Source organism: Camarhynchus parvulus, chromosome 9 (genome assembly GCF_901933205.1).
Source record: "Camarhynchus parvulus chromosome 9, STF_HiC, whole genome shotgun sequence".
Classification (NCBI taxonomy): Eukaryota; Metazoa; Chordata; class Aves; order Passeriformes; family Thraupidae; genus Camarhynchus; species Camarhynchus parvulus.
The window spans coordinates 14427921-14453380 of record NC_044579.1 but is presented as its reverse complement, the minus strand read 5'-3'; the positions used below and the strand labels follow the sequence as shown (position 1 = coordinate 14453380).

The 25460-nt window shown below is 35.0% G+C and overlaps 1 protein-coding gene across 3 annotated transcripts in view; it reads right to left on the bottom strand.

Moving 5' to 3' along the window:
- Positions 1-1085: 1085 nt before the first annotated feature.
- The window catches only part of XRN1 (5'-3' exoribonuclease 1), a 35410-nt gene continuing 11035 nt past the window's right edge, over positions 1086-25460 (bottom strand). The window contains exons 12-43 of one of the 3 annotated variants that reach the window (XM_030954355.1): positions 24994-25099; positions 24251-24340; positions 23938-24094; positions 23478-23597; positions 22617-22786; positions 21684-21804; positions 21493-21591; positions 20299-20402; positions 19669-19800; positions 18710-18872; positions 18455-18568; positions 17878-17976; positions 17600-17715; positions 16596-16742; positions 16193-16282; positions 15092-15227; positions 14318-14374; positions 13506-13638; positions 12328-12397; positions 11061-11286; positions 10306-10407; positions 9561-9656; positions 9220-9334; positions 8635-8699; positions 8139-8249; positions 7666-7788; positions 7188-7344; positions 6708-6883; positions 6384-6497; positions 6186-6303; positions 5031-5182; positions 1086-4829 (exon numbers count right to left, since the gene is read on the bottom strand). In XM_030954355.1, coding sequence (XP_030810215.1) covers positions 4539-4829; positions 5031-5182; positions 6186-6303; positions 6384-6497; positions 6708-6883; positions 7188-7344; positions 7666-7788; positions 8139-8249; positions 8635-8699; positions 9220-9334; positions 9561-9656; positions 10306-10407; positions 11061-11286; positions 12328-12397; positions 13506-13638; positions 14318-14374; positions 15092-15227; positions 16193-16282; positions 16596-16742; positions 17600-17715; positions 17878-17976; positions 18455-18568; positions 18710-18872; positions 19669-19800; positions 20299-20402; positions 21493-21591; positions 21684-21804; positions 22617-22786; positions 23478-23597; positions 23938-24094; positions 24251-24340; positions 24994-25099 — 4070 coding nt within the window. In that variant the 3' untranslated portion in view covers positions 1086-4538. Of the gene's footprint in view, positions 4830-5030; positions 5183-6185; positions 6304-6383; positions 6498-6707; positions 6884-7187; positions 7345-7665; positions 7792-8138; positions 8250-8634; positions 8700-9219; positions 9335-9560; positions 9657-10305; positions 10408-11060; positions 11287-12327; positions 12398-13505; positions 13639-14317; positions 14375-15091; positions 15228-16192; positions 16283-16595; positions 16743-17599; positions 17716-17877; positions 17977-18454; positions 18569-18709; positions 18873-19668; positions 19801-20298; positions 20403-21492; positions 21592-21683; positions 21805-22616; positions 22787-23477; positions 23598-23937; positions 24095-24250; positions 24341-24993; positions 25100-25460 lie in introns of all 3 variants that reach the window. The other 2 variants (XM_030954356.1, XM_030954354.1) reach the window with 2 other exon arrangements.

Below are 25460 nucleotides of genomic sequence, written 5' to 3'. Positions count from 1 at the left end.
CATTTGGAGAAGAGCAATGTGTATTAACAAGATAGTGTCCATCATCTCAGGATGTCTCTTAAAGAATTATTGTGTGGACTGAAAATGACATAACTATGAATAATTTTAAGAAAATGAGTGATTGAGTTCCTGTATATATATATGTGTGTGTGTGTGTGTGTATGTGTATGTACATACATATGATGGTCCTGTGTAACTAGAAAATTCAGGGCTGAATAGCTCTTTAAAAGAACATTTATTTCAAGTCTAAAAATTAACGAAAAAATATTAAAAAGACAGAAAAATAGCCATCAATGAAGCTTAATCAGAACGAGAGAATGGATATACGAGAAGTTAAAGGGATAAAAAAGCACTTAAGAACTATTGTTTCAGTAAGACCCAGCCATTAAAAATAACTGCAATTAGAAAAAATACAGGACTAAGTGTGATTATCAACTTTCATAAATCACTGCCAATGCACTGATGTTTTATTGACCAAGTTTTACCAGAAAAAAAAAGTTTTAATGAAAAATGTTTTTTCTGTACTTTCAAATAACAGAAACCAGGTTTACTATATGCACTTGATGGCATTGTGACCATTCCTTTGATTTGTAATGTATTTCAAAGCAGAAATAAACCAGGAAATTTGTAAATTATAGAAAAATAAGAGTAAACATCCACTTAAAAATTGACAGCAATAAGGAACTGTTGTTGGAACCATGGATTCTTTTAATAAAGAACAGCCACTTACCTCATGATATCAGATTCTTCAAAACATTTATCAGTTACAGTCTCAATATTCAAAGGTCCTCATGCACCTGAATTTGAATTCTTTTGGCCAAGAGTGTGTATTCAGACTGCCCTTATGCCCTTGATGTCACTGTGTCCCCTTTCCAGATACAGAAAGAGAAGAACATAACTATCTCTCAGTAGTAAGGAAGGCTGATTATGGAATACATAAGGAGATCACATTGCAAATAGAATTAAAAACATCCTTATTGTAAGTACCAACTACTTCTTTGAGATTCCTCACCCTCAGGGGTCATCTATATAGTAGTTCAGATCAACTCAATTAAATTGAACAAAAGTCCTGCAATTTTTGAATGGGAGCATCCATGCAAGATTTACTCTGCAATAACTGATAATATTTTCAAGTTATCCCTTCATTTAAGTTGCTTGGATTTTCTTTAGTGCTATATATTGAGATGGCAGAACTCACCATACAGGATAACAGCAGTTAAGACTTCATTGACTAATCATTTGAAGACAGTTTATGAAATGTAAGATTTTATCTTGGTGTCTTTAAGTTGAGCAATATGACCTGAGTGTTTACACCAAGCAGACTTGTTCTGTACAGAAACACCAAGTTGCATACACACTTACATAAAGTTGCAGCAGCTGGTCATGCTAAGGGTGTACTCCAATCTTTATGCTGGTTGCTTTAAACAAGCTAATTCACACTAAAATGAACAGACATTCTGCTTCTCAGCCACCAGCTGGTTCTCCACCTTGTTAACAATCACTAGGACTGAGCTTACTGGAAAAAAAAAGACTTTTCTATGGGGTTGGGTTTTTTTTAATCTAATTGGTGACAAGGCCAAAAAATTTTTGGAAGATCAGTATCCTGTTAAATGCTTTTAATTGCAAGGTGACCAACAGCCTTTTGAAAAAAAAACTTTGTATTTTGATCACAGTTACAGTTGAAAGCCATCAAGAAACAGTCAGGAGGGCAGGTCCTACTTCTGAGATCACAGAAGAGATTTGATTCATATTGTAAACTTCTGGGTTGGAGCATACACAAGTTCCCATGTAGTATTTGGAAATAAAACAGTGAAAATAGGTAATGTTTGTTGTTTCAATATTTAATCCAAGCAGACACAGACAGTTTATAAAATTACTCTATTGCATTAGAGTTCTATATAGCATTTAAGTTTTATGAATGTTTTTCCTTCAGTGTAGCATATATTCATATTCCAAAATATCTTTGCACAGTCTTTGTGCAACTACATGCTAAAAATCTGCAAATGCACACTTAACACTAAACAGCACAAAAAATACATTCTGTATCCATTCATATGCAAATTTAAAACATTTCACTTGGCAGATAAACAATGAAAAGTTATTTTAAAAAAATCAGAAACTACAAAAATGCGCACATAAAAGTCTTCCCTTTTGGATTTTTAGTAAAATACTGCTCTGTATAAGATCTAATGAAAAACTCCAGTGCTTAGAAAATACTTTATATCTATGAGAAAAAGAAATGCCTAAATTTATATCTGTATGAGCTAAACATTATGACCCTGTTAAAATGTAATAATGAAATTAAAGGGGACATGGCAATGATCAATGCAGATGTCACATCTACCAGGACATGTAAAACTGTAATTAACTGGGCACCAGGCAGTCACTTTGATAGACTAGAAAAACTAAAAATCAGGGACTAATACAATATGCAGCAGTTACAGAATAACGGGTTTAACCATCTAAATATACTACATATAGCAATTCCACTTGAAGAGGGAGCAGAAATCTTAGTCTGAAGTAGAATAATTAATAAAAATTGCTGTGTTCACTGGTACATAAGAGTATATCATCCTCCATAACTTTGTTTCTCAAAAATTGGCTGTACAGACATATCAAAATTCTGGGATGCAGAGTCCAACACAGCCTCATCTCTGTCGCGGAAATTTTCAAATACGTATTTTCTCTTATGATCAGATCATTCAGATAGATACAGTGGACCAATTAAATGTCACATAACCACTTGTAAAATATTGGCATGGCAGCGTCATATCAGTCTCACGTTGCTAATGAGGAAAAAAAAAGCCAAAAAAGACAGCTTTCCCTTCACAGAATATGGCTTTGAACCTCTTGAGACGAGATGACTATAAAGACAACAACAAAATCAATGTGATCTCATTCTATATGTAGACTATTCCACAAGTTTTGTGATACTAAGTAAAATAAAATTTCTTAATCTTGTTTTTACCTCTGTGATCCTTTTTATAGGGCTTGCTGCTATTCTACAAATACTGCTGAGCCAACAACTGTTTTGGAGAAATTAAAATTAAAGAACACTGTAACACAGTAATAATGTGAAACATCATACTACACCAAGAAATGGAGGCAAAAAAATGAAAGAAAATCTACAGACTTGCAGACCCAGAATGAAACCTGTTGAGAAGCAACAAAATAAATCACTCAAGTTTGCTTTATTTCTGGTTCCTGGGCCTTAGAGAAAAAATACTCCTTTTTCTAGAACAGATGAAAAATGAAATTTAATCTATGCCAGTAAGCAGCACCAACAGAGGTTTCAAATCTTAGACTGAAGATTTTATATTAATGTCCATAAGACTGGTACATGTGGGTTAAAAAGAATACAAGGACCTCTGAGCCCTCTTTTTTCCTATCTGAACAAAAAATCCCATAGTTCTGTCCAAAAATTCAAGCCAGCTTTTTGTCTGAATATTCTTATGGAACCAATAGCAACACTTCCTGATAATTTAATTTTGCAACACAGAAATTCTCTCACAAAACTAAAAAAAATAAATATTAAAAGTCATTAGTAACAAAAAATAACCTACTATAGAGAAGAGTTCAGGGCACAGACTATTAGAGGAAGAAATGGGCTCTAAGTAAACATAACTTTGACAGCCATCCAGCAAAATGGGTTGTCTTTTTGTCTGGCCATTTTTATAGTTTAGAAGAAAAATCAGGCTATCACAAGCATTTAGGAGGCCATGCACATCTGTATTAGATAACTTTGTTATTTTATCATCAGAAAACAAGTAAATTGGTGGATTAAAAAAAAGTTAAATGTACTTTACCAAAGGGATCTCTACTTTACAAATGTATTTTTTTTTATTCAATACATCCTATAAATTCATCTTCTGGAACAGATTGTGCAAGAGCAACCAGTTTTGCCACTCCAATACCAGACACACAATAACACCTATGTTCTGAAAGCTGTAAAGCTGTTGCCCTCTAGTACAAAATCCAGCAGTTCCTACTTAAGAGTGGATTTTGCAGTTTCTTTGTAGTCAAGTCAGCTTTTAGTTACACTGATTCAACTCAGAAGGACCTGGAGTGCCAATATAAAAACTGCATTTAAATAATTTTTACTTTCTGTCTTATTACACTATTTAAAATCAAGCTAGAGTACAAAAGGTAATGCTAAACACTGTTAGATGCCCAACTTATTACTGTTCCACATCCCTCCCAAAAAGCACATCCAACCTGAGTTAAGGTTGCCACTGTTATTGCTGCTTACCCGATATTGTCTGTAAGCCACTGTTTAGAAACCTAGGCACAAAGGATTGCATGGCAACCCTAACTCAGGATTTCCTGGCTTTTGCTAATTTAGGTGAAAATAAAACAATTTTTTAACATAATTTTTATGGTTTTAATGACAACCTGAAAACCATAGCAAATAAAATGCATTTCCTTCTATATTACAATTAAAGTGGCTGGTCTTTTTAATAGAGATTTCTGATTTTTTTAAATGATAGAACATAACAGTGGGGAAAGAATTAAAGATAAAATACACCTAGCTACCAGATTTATTCTGAAGATTTTGGTGCGCCAAAATTGACAGCCAGTTTTCTTGGCTTTCGCTTGCTGGAAGTGTTTGGTGTTGATTTGTTATGAGGAACACTTGGAGTAGCCACATTGTCTTGAAATGAAACAGTGGACTGAGCAGCTTGAGGAGATTTTAAAGGAGCTGAAGAACTATCTTGCTGAATGTGGTCAGAAGACATTGGCTGTTCATTCTTTAGTGGTGCAGCTTGAGGGGAACTCTGAAACTCCTTGAGTTCAAAGTTTTTCTTGCTAGCAGCCCTTTTTTTAGTTACCTTTAAATTAAATAAATATTATTTAACAGAATGCATTCTCAAAAAACTGCAAATATTCCACTTCCAGAAAACATGCATACATATCTTAACAATCATTTTGTAATACTAAATACTACTTCACAATGGGGGTGTTGTTGTATTAATCTTGTAGTCACATTTTTTTACAAAAATACAACATTAAGACAAAACTGCTGCTCTTACCTGCAGAGGTATAAACTGGTTGTGAGAACCAACTGGTATAGTTCCTGCAAGAGACACATTTCCTGGGTAGGTGCCAGGATAATAATGCTTAGGCACTGGAGTACTCCAGGACACTGGACCAAACATGTGAGACGATGGAGGCATCATATTAGCTATGAAAATAAGAAACTTTTAGCTCTCTTTCCTCAAAAAACAAACAAACAAAAAAACCCAAACTTGCCAAGAGCCCAGGACTACTCCAACTACAGCTGTCTGCATGTTTATCTTTCCAGCAAAGCCTCATATGCTTTATATTTACTTCAAAATAGCTATATATTATTTTATTTATTATCAAAAGCCCCCAAACAAACAGAACTACACCTAGATGAGAACACCATTAGGAGCACTAAAGTCATGGTATCTGCATTGCAGAGTGCACATAATGTGGGATCTCCACATCCACAGCTGAGCCAACTGTATTAGCAGAAAGCTGCAAGTTTAGGCCATCGTTTTGGAACACAGCAACAACAGACAAAGCCCATGGAAAGAGATGTAGCAGTTGCTGTATGAGTTTCTAGGATGCTACAGCAGTGCTGATTCATTAATTCCTAGCTGTGATGGGAACCTCAGTAAAATACAAACCAACTGGGAGCCAGAATACAAAACAACAGCAGCAGGACTTTTAGCAGTTTTTGGGCAGTTACTTACCATGCTCATGTTTGGCACTGTACAAGTGTGATGTAGCACTTCAGTAAAAGTTGGTAATAGATGGATAAAAACAGTATTGCATGGAGAAACATTAACTATATGGCATAGGGGGAATATCCACGTAAAAAATCAAGGAGGCTATTTCTTACAAATTCTGGACTGGGACTATCTGCTTTCAAGTAATTACTGTTGTTTTGAAGGGGGAAAAAATGGAAAAAGCACCTAAGACTGAATAGATCAATACATTCTTGAGGAAAAGAAATCATTAACAGAGGTGTTCATACTGAATTAGTCTGCACATTGATGCAAAGAGGATCACGAACTGTTTTCAAAACTGTTCAGACATACAAGTACACATGAAGACCAGAAAATGGGGCTTTCTGGAGAGCATGCATTTTCACATAAAGAAGCACCATAATTAGAGGATATAGTGATATTACTTGAAATGTGTACTGGTCAAACACCTACCAGGGGGCTGTGCAAATACTGGAGGAATTGATCCAGGTGGTACAGGAACTCCTAGTGGTTGGTAATTTGGAAACACTGCTGGAGGTTGAGGCGAAGCAAAGTTTACTCCTATAGAACCCTAGGAAGAAGGAAACAGAGGTTTACCAACAGATGAAGTGCACATAGACAAAGATTTGGAGAGATTTTTCCCATCCTCACCAAGCGCTGTAAAGCAAAAAGCGCAGCTTTCTCCTTTGCTTCAGCCTCGGAATGACACTGCGGGCCATGAACCAACAAACCATTGGACAGCTTTATGTGGCAAACTGTCATGGTCTAGAAAAAAGAGAGAAGATTTTTGAGGCAACTTGTATTGCTGACAAACTGTGAGACAGAAATAGAGATTTGTTTGTTTGTTTTAAAAAAAGGCAACAAAGGGAGCTAAGGTTTATTTTCAGATGGATTTCAGTGGTCAGTCCAAACATCTAATATAGAACAGTTGATAGAAAACTGAGAATTTGTACTTTTGCAGAAAAAACATTTTACCTGTGGTGTTTTTAGGAAAGAGAAATCTGGTTGTGACATTCCAAGAAGAGAACAAATACGAGAAAGCTCAGAAACAGTAGACAGTGCAGGCTGTGGACAAGGGAAAGGGTGACCTCCAGTTTCTATTGCTGGTGTGTTCTGGGGCCCTCCAGGGCTATGCTTGTTCATATAAGCAGCTGACAAAAAGGGAAAAAAAGAAAAAAGCTGTATTACAATTATTTCCTTCACTAAAAGGATGGCAACTTGATTATTAGCAAAAAAAAAAAAAAAAAGGCTTATTTGATTTTTCCCTGGTGTTTTCATATTGTTTAACAAAAACAAAGAGACTATAGTTGAAGACAGATTTAGATCCAAATACAGAAGCAGAACTAAAAAAAGATGGAAATTTTATTACTGTATTTTGATAAACAGTACCCTGCTGAAACTGTGGTCTCAAATGTCACTACAAGGTGAAGCTCTTGAGCTGATGGTTACACATACCCATTTTTTTGGTTGGTCTGTATTGCACAGTAGCTCCATGGCAATCATGTCTACTGGAGGGAGCAGGAACATCATTAACTTGTGATTTCACTTCATTCTTTGTTTGCAGATCTGAGCCATCTATCTTTAAAATCTCTTTCAGCATCTGTGTTCCTTTCTTTAAAAATAAAATAAACCACTCAGGAACATGCTGGCATCCAGACAACATGGTTAACAAGACCTTAACACTGATTATCATAATTCGCAACAGAATCTGACTTTATATTTTTCAACCACTTATATTTTATCAAAGCAAAGGTAACAGCATCTTAGCATACACAAAGGTGCTCGCTAATTTTCTTTGAGAATAGCTAATTAAAAATCATTAATGCATTTTAAAAAGCAGTGTGAGGTTTCATGGAGATTCTTTAAATAGAAGCACTGATGCTAAGACAGCAGATGCTAAACTGCAATGTAATGATTCCTGCAGTATACAGACCATAGCAAATGACTGTGGTGACAGATGTTCCTCGTTTGTAGCTCTTGCTTCCTTGGAATAAGTCTGCACTTCATTTTCTTTGGGAATTTTCAAAGAAGCTAGAAGCCTTTCCAGTTCATTGTCCTTCTTAAATTAAAGAAGAAAAAAGGTACATCAACTAACTGTATTTACAAGCAGATGCAAGAGGAAGGGGTATCAATTTGAGGTTCATTTTATTCTCATTCAGATTTTTCCTCTCTTAGGTTGGGCAGGTGACAGTTATGTTCAGAGTGTGAACAGATATCTAGAGACTGTATCAAGTTCTGCATATTAAAACTGATAGAATTGATTTAAAGAACAATTAAAGTTACACAGGTTTGTTGTATTTTTTAAACATGAATTTGCACACAAGTAACCAGGAACAATTGGAACAAAATGGACTGGAAACTGAAGTTACTCAAAGAGCACAAGACAGTCAACTCCTTAGATCCTACCTTTCCACCTGTGCAGGGACCATCAACTGCAGCCTTCTGAATTAAAGGCGTGTTGGGACTTCCATTCCTCTTCAAAAGTTTGACATTGTACTTATTCACACCTGCAAAATTCTGAAATAAACTGCAGCCATTATTACTGAATACTCTATTAATCATTATAACACAATCATATTAGAAATGCATCTGCAAAGAGCTTTCACAAGCTAATATTCTTAGAGGATTTCAGCTCATTGAACACCTAGCATTTGTGTTTTCCCATTACAGCATAGCTTTTAGAATCTAAAAGGAATAGTAAGGTTGTTTGGTATCATCATACATTTTATGCTCTTTCTCTCATATTCTGTCTATAAACCTCTAATGAAAAAAAGATCTCCAAAATAAATTTGCTGACTAAAAGAATCAACTAAGATGCCAGTTAAAGACAAATCTGTAACATGATAAATCACATCAAGAGTAAAATGAAAATAATAGATTGACTCAGTACAGACAAAATTACCTGTTGGTTTGACATTTTATTATGTGGTTGACTTTCACCTCTTGTAGTTTTGGAATCTTCTTTAACTACAAAAGAATGCATTATTTTGAAATGCTCTTAAAAACGGTAATAGTCAAGACTCAAAACAATTAGTAACTCCATACAAATACACAAAGTTGCATTAATATGAATGGTTTTATCAAATGTTTAATTTTTACTTCATAGGTCATTTGGTGTATGCTTTTCTTCTAGGATAAAATAAAGTACATCCAATAATATATCTAATTTTCTATTCTAAAACTATGATCACAAGCAGATTTTCAAAGACATGTGTGGTTTTTTGTTTGGTTTTTATATTAGATGGGTGGCAAGTCAACAGAACACGGAACAACTTACCTAAAAGGTTTGGGATTATGTGTGGAACAATCTAATATACACACCAGGGACATTATTTGACAATAACAAGTGCAAAGTAGTGTTTATAAAACTAAAATGAATTATTTCCTGTCAGTAACTACAAAAACCGAAAAACTCTTCAGACATTTCAATGAAGGTCAGATAAAACAAGTAGTTCCCCTAAACAAAGTTTCTAATAATAGTACTTACATTTTTTATAAGGCTCCTGTTTTCTTTGTTGACATTTAAAGCTGCCGTCATTGAAGCCTGGCTTATAAAACTGATGGCCAGTTCCCAGCTTGATTTCCTGAGGTAGAACTGCACCCTAGGGTTTCAAACATCAAAGCTTAGCCAGAAAACTGGGTATCTGTTATTTACATCGTAGTGCCCTATGATTACCCCTTTCCAGAGCTATGCATACTCCATGTAACACCACTTGCATCCAGAGGATTTATTTGTAACATGAAGTTTTCTGATACAATGAACCAATGTGTGAAATTAAGTACCTTCATATTTTGAATGCAGAGATCTGTTAAAGTTTCTATACAAACCTTCTCATGCATGTTTTGTTGAATGTGATGAGACTTCCCAGAACTCTGCAACGACTGCCATATGCTGCAGAATTCGTCATCTTGCTTACTCTGTGCCTGACAAAATAAAAAAACAAGACCCCAGACAAACTCAGCAGCGATAAATTCAACTTTTGAACAGCTAAGTATATACCAAGACATTCTGGAAATTGTAAGGTTCAAGTTTAACAGTCCTCAAATGACAGATATTTTCATACTGACACTAGTACAAGTTCCAGGTAATTAATTATGAAGCAAGCTGTGGTAGTGGATTGCAGTTACAATTTTTACCAAGAATCACTACTAAAGTGAAATGAAGTTAGTTTGATGATTAAGTATAATGACACTCAGGTAACAGTTCAGAATGGTTTTAAAAGCATGCTTTCATACTGGGAGTATTCTTAGATTGTATTATCAATGGTTTATTTTGTAAGGCCTCGACAGCAAGGCTCAATTACTTCATTACGTTACAGGTGTGTTATTGCAGAACTGAAGCCCAGCTATGCAAAAAAACACTTAAAAAATCTAATACCTAAACAAAGATAACACAGGATATTATATTCATTCAAGAACTGAGAGCATTTCTGCTCCAGTCTGTATCTGAACTACAACATCTGATGTACTAAAACAAAGCAATTTATTAATCATGAGAAAATGGCACCCACCCTGAACAGAGGGCCAAAACAGAGACATTTGGGTCCGATACTAAATTAATCTGAACACTCACTTTATTTTTCTGATTGCCACTCAGAAATGATCCTTTCTGGGGTGAGTTAGAGTTGCCCTGATTTTCAGCCCTGAGATTGTAATGCTGTCTTCCATTCAGTTGCTAAATCATTGAGAGAGAAAAAAAAATCAGAAGTGTTTCATTGTCCTACGTTTTCTTTTGGAAAGTACTTTTTCTTGTACAGACTTGAAAAACATAAGATAACTGTTTTCAAACACACCTACAGCAACATGAAGTTACTAATTAAGGTTTCTTTAAAGAAGCCTCTTGTTAAAAAGATGAAGTGTCATTAAACCGCCAATAAACTCAATTCAAAACTTGTAATTTTTCCTCCTTTATTGCAGTTTCAAAGTAAATTATAACCGAGAAGCAAAACTGATAGGGAAATCATGTCTTCCCTTTCTATGCATGGACAAACAGTCTGTAAGGAAGCATAAACTGGATCAAAGCTTTAAGGAAATAATTGCATCTCTGTCCAAACACACTATTTGACACCAAATAGTATGTCACTGCTCCAAACTAAGTATCTGTCTCTCAGAAAAGCAACTGGAGTTACTCAGAGCACAACCACTGTCAATACGGAAATTTTAGTCCTTTTCATTATTAGATTAATTCATTTCTCCAGCATAAGAATTATTCTACTTCTAATATATTGACATAAAAACTAAATTTAGTTTGGACCAACGAAGATAACCATGTCAATATTTCAGATTCTAGGGAAAAACATTTTTGTACAAATGCGAGAAAAGTCTTACTTGAGTAGGAACAAAAAGGGAACGAGGAGAATGGTTGAGGCCTCCCAGATGCACTTTTTGTGAGCATACAGATGACAGATCAGATGCATATGAGTTGTAGTTATTCACTGCTGGCTGAGGTTTAACTATGGCCATCAGCTTTTGATTTCCCATTTCTGACCGACTACCATGAGACAGGTTAATTAAGGCACTTGAGGGCAGGCGATAACCTCTGGCAGGTGAGCACCTTGAAAAAAGAATTCCACAGTTGTTTCATGCACTTAAATTGTTGCCAAAAGACAATGACTCAAGTTTGAACAACAGAAGCTGAAAACTATGCAATATTGAAATCTAGTAGCATTGCAGACAACCTGAAACCCATGGCTCCCCTTCGCCCTCTGGCTGTCAAACAGTAATTAGCACTAGTCTCAGTTTATATTGTACCTTTCAGTGCTGAGCTTAAAGAAATTTTTAAGATGAGTGAATTGTTATAGCACAGTTCTGTAGTAAATATTTCTGTAAAAGAACCAGAAAACAATATTCTTTTATTTTTCAGAAATGAAAACTGAACTTTCAGGTTCAGTAGCAGAATTACAAATTGAAGTTAAACAGCATTTCTGAACACTGAGTATTATCTGTGTTACAGGACATGCAAGGGCTATAATTGCTGAATTGCAGGTAGGAGGGAAGAATTTCCTCTAACTTCCATCATTAAAACCTTAGGTAAGAACAGTAAAAATGAAGCCTGCTGGGTATATCTGAGCACTTAGAAGTTTAGGTGTTTACTTAAGTACAGAAGAGTTATTACACTTATAAAAACAAAAGCACCTCCACCTCCTGAAAAACAGTTCAGGTTTTTAATGGTTGGAATTTAGTGTCTAAGTATCAACTATTGAGTTCAGAGTCCCTTCTTCAGAGGAAGAGATGCCTTCTGCCTGGCTTTTAATCTACATGTTTAATATATACTGGTTAGAACCTATTTTCTACATATTTATTTAGAAAGACATCTGGATCTAGTGCTTTATTCTGCTGGTTCTATATTTGCTTTCTGCAAGTCAGAAGTTTATACACCAGAGCAGCCTAAAGAGCATTTCCACAACATGCTTCACAAAAAATTATCACTACTCAAAGACAATAAAAAAACACAAAAGAAATAAAAACTGACCAACACTGCCAAGAAACAAAGTTTCAAGAAGAGGTATTAAAAATACTCAACCAAACCAAAGCAAACAATTCCATGCTATCTATGCCAATAGCATGAATTGACCCAGAACTCCGCCACACAAACCTGATAGTGAGGCCTCCAAGGAATTCTTCATCAAACAAAACTTCAAAGAGCACATCTGTTTCTCTAGTAGCTACAGAAAACAAAGTACAACATCATCCTATACAGTTATGTCCATCTATATTATGTAAATATCTATCTATACTAGTTATACAATAAATAATGAAAAGACCAAAAATCAACAACAGATTCCCAAATAATTTCTGAGTAATTTCATTAACAGGAATTTGGAAATGCTTCAAAAGGTCTCACATATGTCTGCCCTCTAAGATACAGTTTCAACAGCAATGTACCATGCATGACACCTTACCCATGTGCATTAACAGAACTGCAGTTTATAGCTCTATGTCACATTTGTCAGAAACTGGCAGAAAAGAGATGCAAGCCACTTCTACATCCAGGCAGTCAGAAACTAACAGCTTTAATATTAACTTCTTGCATAATGACAGACTAATATACCTTCAAAATTATAGTAGTATTTAAGAATTACGGAGAAAAGAATATTTCTTTATAAAACTGCACTCTAGTCTAGGTTCTTTGAGATTCTGTTAGATGCAAACTGAATGAGAAAGCAGTTACTGAAATGGCAGGTAAGAAAACGATTTGTAATACTCAATATCAAACTGCTACACTCTGTGAGGCTCAATAAATCCTTCTTGAAATAGATTTATGGTTAATCTTCTTGTCAAACAAAGTATAAATCTATGCCAATTAATGGAAATGAAATATTGCAGAATAAAAATACAAATTCAAAATAAACCTATTTAAGACAAATCACACTTGATAAAGCTTTAAAGTTTGATGTAAGTATTAAGGTTAATACTTGATTTTATGTCTACTCCACTTAACTTTGTCTATGTTTTCCCATAACTTCATTTTGTTCCTTTCTGATCTGCCTTCTTCATATTAAGAAGAAACAAGGAGTAATTTCTAATTCATATAGGAAGGATGATAGGGTAAACAATTTCTTTTTCAAATAACAGCTATGTAACACATGAAATTAAAACAGAAGATAGGTTTTATTCAAAACAGTAAATATGTTATTAACAGGTTCAAGCTGCATATGCTTCATAGCAAGAAATATGTGCATTCACAACCATTACATAAAACACTATCCTGAATCCTGCTTTCATAGTACTAGCTGAGCTGCTATGTAGTTATAATCATAAAGAAAATATTACCTCCTTTAATTCCAATGATGGTGCCTCGTAGCCCAACAGGAACAGAAAAGTTCTCTCTGACATTGACAATACGGTCAAACAGCCTGTACTCTGCATCTCGATCTGGAACAACCCCCTTCTGCTGTTCTAATGGCTGACAATAACCAAAAGACTGTGTTAATGTATGCAAAACAATCAGAATTACAATAAAAATGCATTTACAACAATATCTGATGCACACTATAAAGTAAAATTTCTGGGAGAAAAAAACATAACAAAAACCCCCCAAAAACCCCTCAAAGAATAAAAACCTTCCCTCTCCAGATTCAAAGCAAACTTTCTTTTTTCCCCTTGCAACTCTCACTACTGCTTCTGCCTGAAATGTGTTGTACACTCGCTGATCAAAAGGATCAATTCAGACAGAACTAAAACATCACATGTAACCTGCCTGTATCAGTAACATGGGCAAGAGGAATAGTTGGTCTTATGTGAAGAACTGAATAAAAAGTAAAACATGGGAAAAGAGACAGCTGAAAGCACATTTTATTTTGCCTTCATTATAGAGGCAGTAAGAACTGCAGAAGCATAAAGGGCAGGAGGTAGAAAAAACCTTTAAGTCAGTGCCTGACATAATGGAGTTTGTAGTTACAAGAAATTCTCTCTCCTTATAGAGACAGACTGCTGTTTCCAAAATTATTTTCTAGAAGGCATAACAAAATGTTTCCTTTCATCAATACTGTAATAAAATTCTATTCTCCTAAAGTTGGTAAGCTTAGGTAAAATAAATAGGATCTGGAGAACTTAAATCCCCCCAATCCATTGATATCACTTACTCTGTACAGCAAATGGGGTTTCACAGTTACTCGCACCTTCTTGTTGCTCTTCCTCTGCTAAAGGAAAGGAACAGAAAGGCTTTACAAACCAGTGTAGAACAAGCACTGGAATATGTAAAACAAAACTCCTGAAAAGATCATGTAGAAATTTTTTGTTTCTTTTACATAATGGTATAGAGCTTTAATGAAGTCTTTAGAGTAAGTCTAGTTTTTAAAACATGTTGGATTCCATACCAAACCATTAGTTATTTAATCCCAGATTTCACACCAATTTTCTAAGATGTCCTTGCAAGTTATTTCAAAAAGCATCAGCCCATTATTTCATTTGGCTTTGTCCCTAGATTTTACTTTAGTAATTTCCTTGGCCACTTATTTCATCTGTGGCCTTCAGAAAAAAAAATTAAATTTTGCGCAGACCAAAGAGAAACTGCAAAGGAAGAATAGTTGGGATTTCAAATAAAAAGACCATTTTAGTATTTTTCAATATCTACTGATACGTGTTCCTTTACAAAACCACCAAAAGGCACAACTCAGAGTACGGCCCACTGCTGATAAATCACGCCTAAAAGAGTGAATTTCTTACAAAGATTAATAATGAGCTATTCTGAATTTCTGGGATAATATTACAAATCCAGATTTTACATTATACTCGGTGCTCTTTTTCTTTGGAATGGCAAGTAATCTTCAATTGTCTTATTTAAATTCAAGAACCCCAAAAATAACGAGCACTGCTTTTTGGTCCACCCCTGCTCACAATGACACCAAGCTGTGTACCTTGCATTTCTCTACTTCTTCTTCAATTTTCTCAACAATGGCTGCATCCAAAATTTGCAAGTCACAAGATGAGCGAGACAAAGCAGACACAGGATGTGCTTTTAACCAGGCAACAATTTCTTGCACTTTCTCAGCTCTGAATAAAAAATGGCATGAATGAAAGCTTTTAGCTGCATGAACCAGGCATTTTACTGTGTCCCCTAATTTAATCAGTCAAGTATTATCACACAGGCACACTGATTGTATATCCATAAAGTAATGGAATCTAAAGGTTCTGTATGACTTAAGAAAAGTCAGGCCTATACAGTACTGTTTCAAAACCATAACGTAAAGTTTTGTTTCAGGAAAAAAAAATTATTATTTTAATTAAAAGCATTCAGCAAATTAAGCTTGGATCCAATCAACAAACTGTGTCCAGATGTGATAACTGGTTCTGTGACCAGCTGTTTCTCACAACACAGGAAGAAAGAACTCCACAGGGGAAGACTCTCTGGTAAAATGGAGAAAAAATCAGAGATTCTTCTACAAGAGGATTCCCACACTGGTGTATCATGAGGTAAGAGTCCTGTAGATTTACTGACTGAAGCCCATGGACTGGGTTTATTGTCTAATAACTAAAACTTTTTCAAGTTACCATACTGTGTCTGGAACCAAGGTTGCTATTTTTCTCCCATGTAAATGTATACTAAAAATGTAAATGTATACTAAAAATGTGCAAAATACTTCCAACTTGGATTTATTTTTCAAATTCCAAGTGATTTTAGACAACTACCACAATTATTGGTTATTTTTTTAAAAAATATTTATGACTAGTCATAGCTATGCTTATGTAGGCTATTTTAAAAGCAAGAATTATGAAATAGCCACTGAAAATGATATTTCTCATTTACTGGACTAGAGGTTGAAGTCTGGCAGAAACTTGGACTCCATGACTGAAAAGTACAGCATTCAAATAATGTTTTCAGCCATCACTGAACAATCAGGCTGCTGGAGGAACAGCAAGGTTTCAGTTACACAGCAGCCAGTGCACAATCATTACCAATTTCACAACTCCTAGTCTTTATTCTCCTTATTGTAGAAGAGATAAGGACCATGGCTTACCCATTCTCATCCTCTCCAGGCCAAATGTCATCTTCGTAGCAGATATCTTCCTGGCTGTTCTTGGCTACATAATTAAATAGTTCAGGCACCCTAAAAATTCCCAAATATATGGAAGATAACTTTAGTTTCATATAAGCATAGACCACAAAAAAGCCCCATCAAAATCAAGTCTGCTGGGCTTCAAAAGTTGTGAACCCATGATGGATTATTTTTTACTTAATTTAGTATCATACTGCTAACTTTCCAAAGGCAAGCTGCTAACACAATTACTCTATCCCAAAATAGAACGCTGGAATAAAAGAAACAAACTCATTGTTCTTAGAAAATCTGTGACCAGAGGACAAATTCCAATGACTGATACAAAGGTGGGTAATTTGGATGAAGCTCATGTCCAATAATTTACCTTTCTAAATACTCAGCAAGTAGCTGTTCTACTGCAGAAGAATACATCCATTCATTTCCAACTTTCTTAGTATAGCCAGGAACTTCTTCGTTTTTCTTATTGAATTTCAGGTTTAGCCCCACATTTGCTTTGTGATCACCATGAGGACTGGAAAGAAGAAAACATTCATTAACTTGCAATATGTGTGTGTATTTACATACATTTAAAAAACCCTCATAAACATACATTCAAGGCCTTAAACCACAGAAAAATTAAATTAATTATATTGTTTACTTGTTAACCTTTTGTCAGCTGTAAATGTCACAGGCCAAAAGCTGTGCTATGATAGCTGTCCACCTGTGTCCCTATACTTCATTGCAGAGGAGGGTAGGAAATATCTTACATTTCTTTCTTAATTGACATCTAATCAACCACAATCAACCTGGCATTTCCCAAGGTGTAGAAGGATGCCCTTGAACAATCCATCAGGAAGAAATGTACACATTAGATCACAAGAAGATGCTCAGGCATCCATCAACCGTATCTTTCCAGAGGAACCACAATTTGACCTTCACAGGACTACATGGATTGCCTCCCTTATGTATTTTAAGCAGTCTTAACTAGTTCTGAAAAGAAGCTACAAGTAAAATTAATCTCCCTTTATAGTAGCAGTAATAAATACAATGAAATGAGATCCTGATTCCACTTTTTTATTCTCAGTATGGCAAAGTCAGTTTAAACTCCTAATTCAATTTTGCAAATAGCTAATCAGGAAAGTAAATTTTATGTCTGTCTACAATATGAAAGCAAATAGAACTGTCCAGTAAACAAAAATTTAAAACATGCTTCTGATAGAAAAAAAGCACTGCATATCGACTTAGTTTACAGCAAATATACTTTAAAGAAAGCTTCAAATCACAAGAGTGTGCACTCGATAAAAACAGCACTTAAACACAGCAAAAATTCTGTAACTATAGCAGAATTTAGAAGCTTCTCTACAATCAAAATTCACAAAAAGAACTTACTTCTTCTTTGATCCTCTTCCAATAAAGATACTCCCTGTAAATCTGGAGACAAGATATCCACTTACTCCAAGACGGCTGGCCAAAATATATGCAGGATTGTATTTCACAGAATATTTCTTTAAAACAAACAAACAAACAAAACATATTGGCAATGTCTAAAGGATTTTTTATACAAATGGCAAATGAATTATATGGAAACATCTCTGAAAGACATTTACCATTGCAAAATCTATTTGATACATTGTTTAAGCTTTTACTAGAAAAGGAAAAGCACTCACATGCTGGTTCTGTATTAAAGTATCCAGCTGGGGTTCACAGGGAATATTAAAAACTACCCGGATTCTGCCTTCTGGGATCACATCATGTGAATCATGAACCTTGGAGAGAAACACAATAGGTTACAAGTGCTATAAAAATGCTATTTAAAACCAGCAATCTTTGGATAACACACCTCATGTTCTACTTTATCAACACTTTTGCTGCAGTAGGCACAGAGATGCTTTGGGATTCATCACCTTGCCTTGACCTGTACCTTGCTTCCTCATAGAGCCAATCAGTCAGCATTAAACTAAAGGAATTCATGACTAAAAATAACACAAATGGGAACTTTATGTATTATCCCAAAGAACTAATAAAAATAATCCTGCATTCAAGTTCTGCTTTTTCCTCTTACACAAGCAAGAAGAAGAGGGAAACACAAGATCCCTCTCTTGCTCAGACTAAACCACCTGGGAATTCTAGATTAAAAATTTCAGCTAGCAAATGGCCACTACTGTCACACAACTTCTTAGATTATTTTAGGTTTACAAAAAGAAAAAATCTACAGGGAAAAATTATGAAATTACTGGAACTAACTTCTCCCATGCAGCCATAGTAAGGAGATCCCAGCATGAAGGCTGTACTTCCAGGAGGAAACAAATCATCCAAAGTTTTGATGCTTGAAAAACGAGAGTCAAAGGTTTTGATATCCTACATGAAAGAGACAACAGTGGTGATCTTAAATATCATTCAGTTCCAGTAGAGTAATTACAAAGTTTATATAAACAGACAGTTTAAAATATAGTCTGAGTCTGAAATAATACAGAGAAAGTACTGAACTTGTATATTTACCTTGACAACTGTTTGGTAAACAAAAGGAAGAACTTGTTTAGACCACTGCTTCTCCAAATAAACTTCTCCATTTTGGTTTAGTTGATATCTATTACCAGTGAGTAATTGAGCATATACAATGACTGAAGTTTCATGGATAATTATTCCTTTCCTTCTCTGGTACCTGAACACAAAGCAGAACATTTAGCTTGATTACAATAAACAGAACTAAACCAAGAGGGTAGAATAAATTTATTGAAGTAAAATTAAATAAAATAAAAAACCCTCTTTAGAAGAGGATTTTAATAGTTTTCTTATTTTACAAAAAATACCCAGAATAAATGGCTTAATCAGTTGTTTACCTACTGTTGCACAGCCACCACTGCAGAGCTCAGAGTATTAATTTAAGCACATTTAATCTTTACAGTGGAAGGGTTAGGGCACTTTCCATCTAGAGTGCTGTGCACCTAAGGATCCTTAGACAGATAACCCCTTTTTATCACATAACTGTGTCTGGCTCGTGATTTTAGGACCAGCAAGAAGACATCAAAACTACTGTAACTCATTTATAGTCTACTGAGCACCCACATTCTAAAAGAGCAAGAGCTGCAATCAAATTTAACATAGCTAAGCTAGGTGAGTTTCAAGTTGGTTCTGTATTACTTTATTCTACATGCTTCCTACAACTGAAGATCACTAACAACAGAAAATTGAGAGGGAGAATAAATACTGAAACTCATTCACTTCAGAGTTCTTTTGTAAGAGCATCTAACTTTAGTTACCTCAGAACAGACTCCACATATTCTGAAATTTCAACATAAGCTCTTTTATGTTGTTGTTTTAAATTTAAGCAGACTTGATTAACCTTTATCATCAAGTATGCAGAAGCTCTTCTGTGCTACTTAGGTCTGCAATACAGGAACAAAACACAGCCAAGACATAAAATGCAAAGCTACACTTTAATTTTTGAAGTTACTTACTGCTCTGAAATGCCTTGAACTTCTTTTACCCACATGCTTTGCTCCTTATCTCCAACATAAGCCACTTTCGTTGGGGGCACTGCATTTCCCATGTAAAGCTTCTGTGTGCCATGTGGCTCTTCCAAATAAAACCTAGAGAATATTATGACAGATAGGAAATTTAACCAAGTAAGATTAACCTAGCCATAACCAATTGTGAGCAAAACTGAAAATAGTTAGAAATGACTTGTTAAGGATAGGGAAGACTTGCAGCATTGTTTTCTCTATCCCTTCCACAATGGGCCACACAGCATATTTTTAATAAAAAATCAGTACATGTGCTATTCATAAAGGAGGATTGTATAGAAATGTTCTCTGTGTGGATTTCTGGGCATGCCTTTTTCCCTCAAAACTAAGAAGGAGCTCTCCCAAGCTTCTACATCCATAACAAACAGTGAAAGACTAGACTGCTACAGAGGCAACCAAACCTCAGAACAAAGTTAAACATTCTTCACCAAGCAGCCTTTGTTACATTTGGACTAACTGGTTGTTAGTTTTACAATAAAATCAAAATTTCTGTGCAGCCCAAGGAACTTAATTTGAAAAAAACCCAATAAGACAACAAAGAACTACATATCATGTAACTCTTACTTAGTTTCTCCATCTGACACTGCAACAACTCTGGCTTCTTCAAGGTGGGGCCAGTTAACAAAAACTCGCTTTCCAAGTACCGAACTGGCAACATTTTCTACCATCTGAAAAAAAACCCCAAAAATATTATTACTAATTGTATAACATACTAGAAGATTTTTCTTACAGTATTTTCAAGCTGGTTTTGCAATAAAAACTACAGTAGTTTAATAATAGATTCTCTTGCAGAATAAAAAATTCATTTTATCTTACTAAAATATTTTTGACAGATTACATAATCCCTGATTAAAAATGTGGCTCTTAACATGTTGCATGTGTTACTTGGAAGACCTGGGATAATTTGTTTGTCTCATAGAGGTTTGCTAAGTACTTCTTTTGTTAAATCACTTAGAACTATTTGTGTCTCTGGGACACAATAAATAAAATGACCATTTGAGATTACCAAAGTATTTTATATGATATATTTTACTTATATATCACATTGAAAAAAAGGAACAACGCTTATGTCGACAACTTGCTAGCATCTGTAAATTCAGCCTCACATTATATTCTTTTTTTCTAACGAGTCTCTGCTTTTTTTTAAGATATTAATTGGGCCTATTTGATTTTTCTTGCCAGATATCTTGAATATGTACTCTCCCTATCCCTCTAATGTAAAATGGTATCATACTATATTGTTTTCGTCCTCTCTCCCTTATTTATTTCTGATTTTTTTTCTGTTCTGCACTTGTCATTTGCTACTTTGACTCTTCTCTCTGATTCCCCTATCAAAGAGCCTCATTAGAGTGGAAGGCTTTAAGTCTTCTTTGTTAATTAAAAGGAAACACTTTTCCTTTTTAAGTGGTCAACTCTTCAGTCAGACAAAACACAAACACCCCTGTCTGGAGACTGTTTCCCTGCATTTATACCATTCATTAGCCACCAGCTCCTTACCCAAGAACATCTAAATGCTACCACAGAGAAAGGCCAGAAACTCAACTAAGGACACTGATCCTTCATATTGTGAAGTCTGGAAAATGATAAATGACTTTAACAGATACCCGAAATTCTAGACTGTTTCCCACACAAATTTAGCATTTAAACACCTCAAATCTGACCATTTAACAAATTCAGACTTCTTAACAAGTCTTTTGTCCAGCTGTGGGGTTTTATTTTTGTTTAGTTTTAGTCTTCTGTCAGGAGCTGAATGCTTACCTGGTCCTTTGAGTTCTCATCAACTATGATTTCCAACATCATGTTCTCTCCATGGCTGCTTTGTTGAAACACTTGTACACCACTTTTTTTAAGATAGAACTGGGTAAAAACAAAACAGTACATAAAACTTCAGCTCTTACATAGTTATCTGCTACATACAATTGAAATGTTGGAAGAGAAAAATCTTTTACCTTATGTTTAATGTGCTTTAAAGTAGGAAATCCACAAAAATACAATGCACTCTTGTTGATTTTAGTTATCTTATTGTGGGTTATTTCTACATGCCATGCATCCAAAGGTATTGTTTTATACCTAAAAAAGAAGTGGCACAACATTTGCTCATGCAGATTGACCTACACCTCTAGAAAAAATCATTACTCATTCACTCGTTAATTGACAAATTCTTTGCTTTCCAGCAACTAATTTATGTCACTTGGAATATACAGAAAGGACTATAAAAAACCCGTGCTATTGCTGCAGAGAGACTATTCATTAGGAAAAAGACAAAACTTCAGGATATATGCCAAACTCACTCTTTTAAATAATTGTAATTACTGAATTCTAACTAGCAATGGTTCTATATGGTATCATTCATCTTCACAACTGTCCATTCTTTACCAACTGTAATCCGGCAACAGGCATTCCTCCTCTACTCTGCTTTAATTTTGAGTACTGTTAAGCTTATGTTTCCATTTCATCTTCAGTTTGTGTGAAATAAAGCTGGCTACTTTCAGTGAGAAGGTGAAAAACAAATTTGTGTTTAATTCTCTGCACTGGATCCAAATGCTTACATTAAAAAAAAACACTCTGGAATTAGCATGCCAGTAAACGATCACTATTTATCAGATATTTGTACCAGTCTTTCATCCTCTGTCATACAAAGTTTAATCATTCTTTGGATTGTTCTTAACAACTCAGCACTGGTTCACCTGTTTTGCAAAGTAGCAACTGAAGGGACAAATACTTTTACTGTGCTGTCCAAAGCAGGCAACATCTAATTCAATATTTTTTATTCCTCAGTTTACATATTGACATAGGCAAGGTTTGGTTAAAATGTTAGTAAAAAAATCTAAAAATCCTCCAACTACTTTTAGCCTGCTCTAAAATAGTTACTCCAGCATTACCTCGTGCGGCATCGTTCTATTACAGGGAATTTCTCTGGCCATGGTGACAGGTACTGGAACTCAGCATCTTTGTCATACCAGTACATCAAGCAAGCACTGTGAGTGTTTCTTCGTTTCTCCTCTTCTTTTAGGCCCTTATTACAGGATTCCATGGCCTGCAGCAGTCGTTTCTAAATTTTAGAGGAATCAGCACATATGAAACTGCCAACAAAAATTAGCATGGAGAAAACCACACTGGGAAAGTAACCCAAGAAATCCAGATATCCTATGTGCTCAGTGTCTAGCTGCAGCCTCACCCTTTCTCACGTCCCTGATCAAAATGCTCCCAGAACAATTACCATGGAATGGCTTTGGAGAATAATCACTTTTCTGCAAGCCTATTTCCAAAGAGTAGCCTTGTCTAACACTGTTGTCCTATTTGCAAAGTACCCTTTTATTGCTCTCTATTTAATGCTTCCCTATTACTGGTGTTCATGAAGGATTTAATGAAAAAATACTTTCTTTTTTTCAAGTGTTTATTTTATTTTTCCTGCAGATGCTCTCTATTTTTATATTTACATAGGAACAGAATATTTTTCTTGAAGAAACTGAACCAAAATATTTTAATAGCTGATTAAAAACATTAACAACACCAAGTCCACAGCCATTACTCAGGACTTCTGCCACCTAAAACTAACCTTGCTTGTGGTTACTTAATCTAGACTTACTACCGAAGCAGCAAACATTTATATTTTTTTCTGTGGTGTTATCAAGTGTTAATTTAAACTTCCACTTAACTGCATGTCTACCCGTTGATAAATTAAGAAATTCAGAAGTTTTGTAATGCAGCTTTTATGGACAGCAGATGGTGAAAGAACTTACCTCATCAATAAAGGGGATTAATACTACAGCTTCCCATTCCTGCTGTTTACCATTTAGGTCAGTTTTAAAATCAGGTGGATAATATTCTATGATAGGAGAGTCTTGACTAGTCATCAAATGCTAGGAAAATACAACAGAGATGATATCAAAGGCAATTTAGCAGTAATTGTAGGAAGTGACAAAGAAAGGCTGGTATTAAAACCAATTCAGTGCTGTACAGGAATGAAACATTTAACTGTCCTAGCTGGAAATTGCTTAGCAAATGTAAAATTTTGTACTTATTACTAACTTTACAATGCACTACATATAGTAACATGTAGAATATTTAACCATAAATTTAAATGTAGAGATAGAATTTAATTAACAAGACATGCAAAACCACCAAGAATAGAGTAAAATAAAATAAAGCAGATAATGAGTAAGCAATAGATAGATAATGCAATTTAATTCTATATCTTACCTGGTAACATTTAGGTAGCAAATCTTTGCTAGCTGCTGGAAGTACAGCAAGAAGCTGTTCAAATGGCATGAATGGTTTTCCAAGTTCAAACTTGATTTTGAGTTCACTGATATTGTGAATATCTGACAGGTAAGGTGCATAATGATAAGGGTAATACCTGCAGGTTAAAAAATCCCCTAAGTGACATGACTTAATTAGAGCACAGCAGTGTTCACAGATCAGAAACAAACCAAACTACATTAAATGTTCCCAGCATAGAAGATGAAATACCACTCTATCTTTCAGCAGTCTCCCATTTAATGCTTTTTCTTACCAGCTCCATGATTGAACTCCATGGTAATAATAATGCAAAATCCATTGTATTGCCTGGACATAACATTCAGCTTGTTCAGCTAAGAAGGCACTTAAAGGAAAAAGGAAAGATACTTATTAGTTTTCTCATTTTCACTGGTATATAAAAAGTAGTTAGCACCTTGTACATAGGGATGAAGGTAGAACATTTTGGGAACCTAATAATACTATGATTTTCTAGATTCATTTCCTCTCTGGTCCTCAAATACTTATTACAAAAAACTTATTTGTAGCTCTTATTGCATTAGGCAAAATCATCACCACTGCAGTACTCTGCCAAGTGTTCTCTGCTTTTGACATGGGATGAATATTCTGTCTTTTATTAGAATCACAAAATGTTGAGGGTTGAAAGGGACCTTACAGATCATCTTGTTCCACCCCCCTGCCATGGGAGGGACACCTTCCACAGACCAGACTGCTCAAAGCCCCATCCAAGCCCTGGCCTTGAACACTTTCAGGGATGGGGCATCCACAACTCCTCTGGGCAACCTGCTCCAGTGCCTCGCCACTCTCACAGTAAAGAATTTCTTCCTTATTATCTAAAGTAAACCTACCCCCTTTCAGTTTGAAGCCATTATGCCTTGCCCCATCACTACACACTCTTGAAAAACACATCTAATACACATTGACAAATGTATGTCTCGAATACATATCTACAATGACTTGGCTTCAGCATTTAGGAATAAAAAAGTAGTATATACTTACTCAGACACTACTTCTACACCCATTTTAGTCATGTAGTAAGTTCTTTTGTATTGCCTAAACTCAGTTTCAAACAGATCATCATCTTCTGGTTCATCTTCCAATGTGGCTGGAAAACCAGTCATGAAAAAAGAGGATTAACACTCACTTCTCTACTACAGTAAGGTTTGAAAACATTCATTTCTGACATAATGCCTTAACTTTATTCCTCAATTCAAAACTATAGGTACTCACACCTTCCTTGTACTGAAAGTAACATGAAACAATCAAACAAAATCTTTATCCACAGAAATTCTGGAATTTTTAAGACAGGCAACCCATTTTTAGCCCAATTACAAGAAAAGAGATCACATAAGCCATCATCAAAAAGTCTGAGAAAATATTAAAATGAATTTTAAAATTTAATTATGTTTAGCAACATCATCTAATATCATGTAGTAATATTCATACATTTTTCATAATTAATTTCA